The sequence below is a fragment of the Alosa alosa genome, chromosome 7 (genome assembly GCF_017589495.1).
Source record: "Alosa alosa isolate M-15738 ecotype Scorff River chromosome 7, AALO_Geno_1.1, whole genome shotgun sequence".
In the NCBI taxonomy this organism is placed as follows: Eukaryota; Metazoa; Chordata; class Actinopteri; order Clupeiformes; family Clupeidae; genus Alosa; species Alosa alosa.
Genome location: NC_063195.1, coordinates 764,651 through 774,650, shown reverse-complemented (window position 1 = coordinate 774,650; position 10,000 = coordinate 764,651). Strand labels below are relative to the sequence as shown.

The 10,000-nt window shown below is 43.0% G+C and overlaps 1 protein-coding gene across 1 annotated transcript in view; it reads left to right on the top strand.

Moving 5' to 3' along the window:
- The window catches only part of myo15ab (myosin XVAb), a 139,502-nt gene that overhangs the window by 117,708 nt on the left and 11,794 nt on the right, over positions 1–10,000 (top strand). The window contains 4 exon segments of the mRNA XM_048247871.1: positions 3,419–3,549; positions 5,866–5,960; positions 6,112–6,189; positions 9,271–9,367. Coding sequence (XP_048103828.1) covers positions 3,419–3,549; positions 5,866–5,960; positions 6,112–6,189; positions 9,271–9,367 — 401 coding nt within the window.

The window sequence follows — 10,000 nt, the reverse complement described above, 5'->3', positions numbered from 1 at the left end:
TAGCTGAACATAGAACATATACATACACACACACACACACACACACACACACACACACACACACACACACACACACACACACACACATACACACACAGACACACACACACACACACACAAACACAGATATATATACACACACATATACACACACACACACACACACACACACACACACACACACACACATACACACACAGACAGACACACACACACACAAGCACAGATATATATACACACACACATACACACACACACACACACAAACAGATATACACACACACAGTACATACATACTGATCCTGTATGATGTGTGTGTGTGTGTGTGTATCTTTGTGTGTCTGTGTGTATGTTGATGTAAATGTGTGTGTGTGTATATCTGTGTGTCTGTGTATATCTCTGTGTACATATCTATTCAACCGCAAGCGGACGCGATTATCAGCAAAACGGAGAGCTTACATAAAAGAACTGGACGCGATTATCAGCAAAACGGAGAGCTTACATCCAGAGAACTGTACGCGATTATCAGCAAAACGGAGAGCTTACATCCAGAGAACTGTACGCGATTATCAGCAAAACGGAGAGCTTACATCCAGAGGCTGCTTTTATCATTGCAGGCAACTTCAACCACGATATCTGAGAAAGATACTGCATCCAAATACTTCCAGCACATAGATGTAAACACACGCGGAAATCCAGACACTTAGACCATTGCAGGCAACTCCAACCACGCAATGAGGTACAAGCCCAAATCTTCCAGCACACCGATTAAACACACGGGAAATCGGATCACTCTTCTATCCTGCTCCTTCCAGCTTACAAGCAGAAACTGAAACAGAGCCCACCCACTGTCAAAACCATTTGCTGTTGGTCTGAGGAATCAGACAGTGCACTGCAAGGCTGCTTTGAATGCACTGATTGGGACATGTTCCGCGGAATGCATCAAATGGGGATATAGATGAATACACAGAGACGGGTCACAGGCTTCATACAGAAGTGTGTAGAAGATATTGTTCCAACAGTCAAAATGTATCCAAATCAAAAACCATGGATAAATAGCCAAGTAAAATCTGTTCTCAGAGCCAGGGATTGTGCGTTTGCCTCTGGAAACAAAGAGCTGGAGAAAAAAGCCAGATATGACTCATGGAAAACAATCAAAGCAGCAAAAAGAGAATATAGGCACAAGATTGAGGAACAGCTGGAAGGGAATGATTCAAGGAATATGTGGCAGGGACTGCACATGATTTCAGATCTGAAGGGGAAGAAATAGTATGTAAGTATGTAAGTATATATACTTTTTTGATCCCGTGAGGGAAATTTGGTCTCTGCATTTAACCCAATCGGTGAATTAGTGAAACACAAACAGCACACAGTGAACACACAGTGAGGTGAAGCACACACTAATCCCGCACAGTGAGCTGCCTGCTTCAACGGCGGGCCGGGGAGCAGTGAGGGGTTAGGTGCCTTGCTCAAGGGCACTTCAGCCGCGGCCCACTGGTCAGGGCTCGAACCGGCAACCCTCCGGTTACAAGTCCAGAGTGCTAACCAGTGGGCCACGGCTGCCCTAATCCAACATCCAAGTCTCTCACCCCTCACTTGCAGACGAGCTGAACCAGTTCTATACACGTTTTGAGGTTAACATCAAACCTCCAGTAAGAGCCCCCTCCATTTCTCACCTCTCTGACCCAGGCCTAATGCTCACAGTGGCTGATGTGCATTTGGAAAGCAGTAGGACCTGATGGGATTCCAGGCCGTGTAATCAAAGTGTGTTCAGAGCAACTGGCTGGTGTGTTTACAGACATCTTCAACTTCTCCCTGTCCACGTGTGTTGTACCAAGCAGCTTTAAGTCATCTGTTATTGTTCCAGTGCCTAAGAAAAACCAAATCACCAGCTTGAACGACTGGCGACTTGTGGCCCTCACCCCCATCGTAAGTAAATGTTTTGAAAGGCTTGTGAAGAACATCTGCAAAATGATTCCACCTACGCTTGACCGTCACCAGTTTGCCTACAGACAGAATAGATCTACTGATGATGCCATCACCAGCGCACTGCATACCTCCCTGACACACCTGGAGAAAAAAGACACTTATGTAAGGATGCTGTTTGTAGACTACAGCTCGGCCTTTAACACCATTGTCCCCAGTATACTCGACGGCAAGCTCAGGAGTCTAGGAATGCACAGCGGCCTATGTAGCTGGATACTGGACTTCCTCTCTGGACCAAAACAGGTGGTGAGAATGGGCTCCATCACATCCTCCTCCTTGACCATCAGCACGGAGCTCCATAAGGTTGTGTTCTGAGCCCTCTCCTCTACTCCTTGAATACATGACTGTGTGGCTATACACAACACCAACACCATCATCAAGTTTGCAGATGACACCATTGTAATCGGGTTTAATCACAAACAATGACCTTAAACAGCCTACAGAAAAGAAATCAACAACCTCATGAATTGGTGTAAAGGAAACAACTTGTCTCTGAATGTGTCCAAGACAAAGGAATTGATAGTTAACTACAGGCGGAAAGAACAACAGTTTGAAGCCATTAACATCAATGGTGAGACAGTGGAGAGGGTGAGAGACTTTAAGTTCTTTTACGTTACCATCTCAGAAGACCTCACCTGGGACAGTCACACTCAGCACACTGTAAAAAGGCCAACAACGCCTGTACCAGCTCAGACGATTGAGAAAGTTTGGTATGCACCCAAGATCCTGAGGTCTTTTACAGAGGCACCATTGAGAGCATCTTGACTGGGACCATAATCACATGGTATGGGAACTGCTGGTATGGAATACAATAGAAAAGCACTTCAGAGAGTTGTGCATACAGCACAGACCATATGCGGCTGTGACCTACCCCCCATACTGGAGTTATTTGAGGGAAGATGCATTAGGAAGGCAAAACAAATCTTGAATGATCCTAGTCATCCCAACCATGAACTATTTGAGCTATTACCATCTGGCAAATCCATATAGAAGCTTGAAAGCTGCACCACCAGACTCCAAAGTAGTTTCTTTCACCAAGCAGTTAGATTGCTGAACTCACACACACACACACACACACACACACACTGCTGAAGACAACAAGGCACTTTTTTTCTTTCCCCCCCTTTTTTTTTTTCCTACACACACACACACCCTTTCATTTATTTATTTTTTGAGGAGAAAAAAACACAACGAATTTTACTCTATTATAAACCTAAAATGAGATGTAATAAAAGAAATCTTGAATCTTGAATCTTGAATGTGTGTGTGTGTGTTCTAGAGACAGCTGTCAGCACGGCTGGCATCTGCTCCACATCCTGACGGTGTGTGTGTGTGTGTGTGTGTGTGTGTGTTCTAGGGACAGCTGTCAGCGCGGCTGGCATCATCACATCCAGCTCCACATCCTGACTGTGTGTGTGTGTGTGTGTTCTAGGGACAGCTGTCAGCGCGGCTGGCGTCTCCTCTACATTCTGACGGCATTCTATCGCTGCTCTGTGGTGCTCAGGCCTTTTCTGCTGCACTTCCTTCTTCACGCCAGCAGGGGGCCTGCACAGATCTTCCAGGGTGAGAACAGACCAGTTACAGACCAGTACTACTACAGACCAGTACCACTTCAGACCAGTACCATCACAGAGTACCACCACAGACCAGTACCACTACAGACCAGTTACAGACCAGTACCATCACAGACCAGTACCATCACAGACCAGTACCATCACAGACCAGTTACAGACCAGTACCACTACAAACCAGTACCATCACAGACCAGTACCACCATAGACCAGTACCACTACAGACCAGTTACAGACCAGTACCACCACAGACCAGTTACAGACCAGTACCATCACAGACCAGTACCATCACAGACCAGTTACAGACCAGTACCACTACAGACCAGTACCATCACAGACCAGTACCACCATAGACCAGTACCACTACAGACCAGTTACAGACCAGTACCACCACAGACCAGTACCATCACAGACCAGTTACAGACCAGTACCATCACAGACCAGTTACAGACCAGTACCATCACAGACCAGTACCATCACAGACCAGTTACAGACCAGTACCACCACAGACCAGTACCACCACAGACCAGTACCACTACAGACCAGTATTATCACAGACCAGTACCACTACAGACCAGTAACATCACAGACCAGTACCATCACAGACCAGTACCACTACAGACCAGTAACAGACCAGTAACATCACAGACCAGTACCACCACAGACCAGACTCACCATAGACATGTAACATCACAGACCAGTAATATCACAGACCTGTACCATCACAGACCAGTTACAGACCATTACCACCACAGACCAGTACCATCACAGACCAGTACAGACCAGTACCATCACAGACCAGTACCACTACAGACCAGTACCATCACAGACCAGTACAGACCAGTACCACCACAGACCAGTACCACCACAGACATGTAACATCACAGACCAATAAGATCACAGACCAGTTCCATCACAGACCAGTACCACTACAGACCAGTTACAGACCAGTTACAGAGCAGTACCACTACAGACCAGTTACAGACCAGTACCATCACAGAGCAGTGCCACCACAGAGCAGTACCACCACAGAGCAGTACCATCACAGACCAGTACCATCACAGACCAGTTATAGACCAGTACAATCACAGACCAGTACCATCACAGACCAGTACCACCACAGACATGTAACAGCACAGACCAGTATCATCACAGACCAGTACCACTACAGACCAGTTACAGACCAGTACCACCACAAACAATCATATAACAAACCAGTACCAGACCAGTCCATGTCAAGATCTGTGGAGATCTCTTAGACTGTTACTATAAATTAGGGCTGTCAATCGATTAAAAAAAATAATATAATTAATTACATACTCTGTGATTAATTAATCTAAATTAATCGCATATATATTTTTTGCTGTGAAAGTATTTTAAATATTTAAATTCAAATGAATAATTGAATAATCAGCATTAGTGACATTAAAGTTCAAAAACTCTTTTATTATTATTTTCACTGTTCAAATAATTGCCATAATAATCTATGATATGACCTAATATGCTGAGGAAATAAATTCAAAGTGCTTCAAATTCAAATAAATTCAAAATAAAAGTGCTTCGAAGAAGTTTTTTTACATACAAGGCATTTCAGGCCACAGATACAACCTAGGGGACACAATGAAAATAAATTAATACTCCCCTCAATGTCAACACTTATTTCTTTGCATTGATGTGCGACTATAGAGTTGATGAACTCCGGTGATATGCAAATCCCTTGCTGCAGACATTGCAAAGGACTTTATTTTCAACACTTCCAGGCAGCACGTTTTCTTCTCTCTCCTTCATTTTACAGTCTAATGGTTACTGACTAGAACGGCTCGGGGTCAAAGGTCATACGGAATCGATTAATCTGCACTAATCAGTTATTTTTTCTCAAATTAATTAATCGAAATGAATCAGTTATTTTGACAGCCCTACTATAAATACCTGGTAAAGTTTCATAAAGTAAAGGCACAGCAACTAGAAATATAATCATTCTTGTATATTTCCTAATATATAATCTAATATATTTCCTCTATCTGAATGGTTGCCAAGCAACATCGAGACGCAGCTACTTTAACTTTTGTATCAAGTTATGGTAGCGCAGTAATATAGAACGAAATGCGGTCAAGGTGTATGTTTATGCTGCATTTTACAACGGCATAGAACATGATTCAGCCAATCACAATCAAGGACCGGAACTATCAGTTTTAGAATAAATGATTACTCACTGCTGATGGTGATTGATTAATTATTGGTGAGGTGATTGGTTAATTCCTGGTGAATGATAACTAATAGCTGATGGTGATTGGTTAACTTCTGTTAGGCATTGCCAAAGCTTGTGAGCAGAACATCAGGAAGACCTTTCAGTTTGGAGGCCGACGGGTTTCCCCAAACAACATGGAGCTAAAGGCCATTATGGTACATGCACAGACACGCACGCACGCCCAAGATGGGTTTCCCCAAACAACATGGAGCACACAGAGCATAATAATATACTTAAAACACCTATAATGTAATATATTACAATAGACAATTAGTGTGTGTGTGTGTACGTATGTGGTGTATGCAGGCTGGTAGAAGCTCAAAGCGTCAGCTGTTTCTCTTTCCTGGAGGAATTGAACGTCACCTGAAAATCAAAACCTGCTCAGTAAGTTTGACTGTGTCCACTCTTTGTACTGTGTACTGTGTGTGTGTGTGTGTGTGTGTGTGTGTGTGTGTGTGTGTGTGTGTGTGTGTGTGTGTGTGTGTGTGTGTGTGTGTGTGTGTGTGTGTGTGTGTGTGTGTGTGTGTGTGTGTGTGTGTGTGTGTTGTCTTTACTGAGTTACTAAAGCTAAGCAGGTGTGGGCCTGGTTAGTACTTGGATGGGAGACCTCCTTGGAAAACTAGGTTGCTGCTGGAAGTGGTGTTGGTGGGTGGCCAGTAGGTGGCACTCTTCCCTCTGGCCAAAAAGATCGATCCCAATGCCCCAGTGCAGTGACGGGGACACTGTACTTTAGGAGATGTCGTCCTTCGGATGAGACGTTAAACCGAGGTCCTCACTCACTGTGGTCATTAAAGATCCCATGGCACTTATCGCAAAGAGTAGGGGGTTCCCCGGGGTCCTGGCTAAATTCCCAATCTGGCCCCCTAATCATCCCCAAGTGTGATTGGCTCATTCAATCTGCCCCCCTCATCATCCTCCAGTGTAATTGGCTCATTTAATTTGGCCCCCTAATCATCCCCCAGTGTGATTGGCTCACTCAGTCTGGCCCCCTAATCATCTTCCAGTGTGATTGGCTCATTTAATTTGGCCCCCTAATCATCCCCCAGTGTGATTGGCTCACTCAGTCTGGCCCCCTAATCATCCTCCAGTGTGATTGGCTCATTCAATCTGGCCCCCTAATCATCCCCCAGTGTGATTGGCTCACTCAGTCTGGCTCCCTAATCATCCAACAGTGTGATTGGCTCACTCCCTCCCTCACTCTCCACCTCAAGCTGGTGTGTGGTGTGAGGTTCCCCAGGTGGGGGCTACACATTGGTAGTGGTTGTGTGTGAGGTTCCCCAGGTGGGGGCTACACATTGGTGGTTGTCAGAGGCGGACAGAGTTCACAGCTTCATTACTTGAGTAAAAGTACAGATACCCTTTGCTAAATTTTACTCAAGTACAAGTAAAAGAACAGATCTGTATAGCCTAGACTCTGCTGAAAAAAACAATATGTAATATGTGTGTGTGGCACTTACAATGACCAGAATAAATCCTTATGAATAAAGGTAGTGAAAATGCCCTAAAAACAGCTTAGGGCTCTAAGGGTTAAGTAAAAGTACTGAAGTACTTGTTTTTAAAAGTACTTGAGTATCAAGAGTACAAGAGTAGCCTACGTTTTCTAAATATTGCATTACTACTGCCACAGTGCTTACATTTATGTACAGAAACGTCCTACATGGAGTTATGAAAAATGTTAATGTTAATACCTTGGAGAATGTAAAATGAATTGGAAGTAAAATCAAGTAATTTTCATCTTTTTACCATGTTGCCAGGGATAGGCAGTATTTCTAATACATGTATTTAAAATACATATTTCAAATACAAAATACTATTTTGTAATTGAAACACTTGAAGTTTAAAACTATCATTAACTTGTTCAGAAAAATAGTCTGGCGAGGTGGGGCCACAGGTTGGCACATTCCGGGATGGACCTGCAAGCGTCTTCATCCATTGTTTGGTCCATGGTTTCGTCTCTTATCTCAAATCTGACCATGGAGTTGACTTTGCAGGAAAGCTGAAGGTGATTGCTGATAGGCTGTCCCAATCAGTGAAGCTTCTGCACAATCCAATCACGTTTGAGAGGGAAACAACAAATTGAGGGTTTCCCAGATTTTTTTCTTTTCCTTTTTTTAGAAGTAGTAACGGGTACTCACGGTTATGGATAGAAATGTAGTGCAGTAAAGACTACAATATTTGCCTCTCAAATGTACTTGAGTAAAGTCATGAGTACTCCCCAAAAATGATACTCGAGTAAAGTACAGATCCCTCAAAATGGTACTCAAGTAAATGTACTCAAGTAAATGTATTCCGTTACTGTCCGGCTCTGGTGGTTAGTGGGGTTCCCCAGGTGGGTGCTACACATTGGTGGTGGTTAGTGAGGTTCTCCAGGTGGGGGCTACACATTGGTGGTGGTTAGTGAGGTTCTCCAGGTGGGGGCTACACATTGGTGGTGGTTAGTGGGGTTCTCCAGGTGGGGGCTACACATTGGTGGTGTTTACACACTGGTGGTGGTTAGTGGGGTTCCCCCTTCACTGTGAAGTGCTTTGAGTGTTGATAAAAGTGTGTGTGTGTGTGTGTGTGTGTGTGTGTGTGTGGCCCTTGATATCATTGAGGAAGTATGATATCATATGATTATACTAGGGCTGTCAATTGATTACAATTTTTAATCTAATTAATTACATACTCTGTGATTAATTAATCTAAATTAATCACATAATGTTTGCTGTGAAAGTATTTTAAATATTTTAATCATTGAATATATAAATAAAATATTCATATAAATATAATAATAAAGTTTTTTTCACATACAAGGCATTTCAGGCCACAGATATAACCTAGGGGACACAATGAAAATAAGTGAACACTCCCCTCAATGTCAACACTATTTCTTTGCATTGATGTGCGACTTTAGAGTTGATAACTTCCGGTGATATGCAAATTCCTTGCTGCAGACATTGCAGAGGACTTTATTTTAATCAACACTTTATTTTTGTCAACACCATCAGGCCATTTTTTAAAAGTAAGTGTTCCAATCAATGATCTAGGCAGCACATTTTCTCTTTCCTTCATTTTACAGGCTAATGGTTACTAACTAGAACGGCTTGGGGTCAAAGGTCATACGGAATCGATTAATCTGCACTATTTTGTTTAATCAGTTATTTTTTCTCAAATTAATTAATCAAAATGAATCAGTTATTTTGACAGCCCTAGATTATACACATCTATACACTGTGTACTGTGTGTGTGTGTGTGTGTGTGTAGGTAGCCATAGACATCATTGAGGAGTTGTGTTATGAGATGGCTCTACACACTGTGTAATGTGTGTGTGTGTGTGTGTGTGTGTGTGTGTGTGTGTGTGTGTGTGTGTGTGTGTGTGTAGGTAGCCCTAGACATCATTGAGGAGCTGTGTTATGAGATGGCTCTACACACTGTGTAATGTGTGTGTGTGTGTGTGTGTGTGTGTGTGTGTGTGTGTGTGTGTAGGTAGCCCTAGACATCATTGAGGAGCTGTGTTATGAGATGGCTCTACAGCGAATGGAGGCCATGGATGAGTACACCATCTTCATCGTCACTAACAGAGGTGGGCAAACAACCATTACACAACCATTACACAACCAATACACAACCAATATACAACCAGTACACAACCAATGCACAACCATTACACAACCAATACACAACCAATATACAACCAATACACAACCATTACACAACCAAACACACAACCAATATACAACCATTACACAATCAATACACAACCAATATACAAACAGTGTACAACCAATCTACACCCAATATACACCCAATATACAACCAGTGTACAACCAATACAGAACCAATGTACAACCACTATGAGCGTGGATCAGCTGAACTCTACGAGGAGTGGAAGGGGCGTGTTTATGTGATCAGCTGTTTATGAGGGGTGTGTTTATGTGATCAGGCTACAACATTGCAGCTCAGCTGAGGCAGGGCCTTCACAGGACTGCTCAGTAGTTCACTTGCAGATGCCAAGTATGTTTTAAAATGTAATGTGTTTCAAACCAATTACAATGCATACATGCTGCTAAGAATCTAGTTTAGTACTAGTTTGATATCTAGCAAAATTGGCTAATTTCCAAAATAAAACCAAGCTGGTTGAAAGGCAAGTTTGATAACTAGCAAAGTTGGCTAATTTCCCAAATAAAACCTGTCTGGTTATAAGGCAAGTTTGATA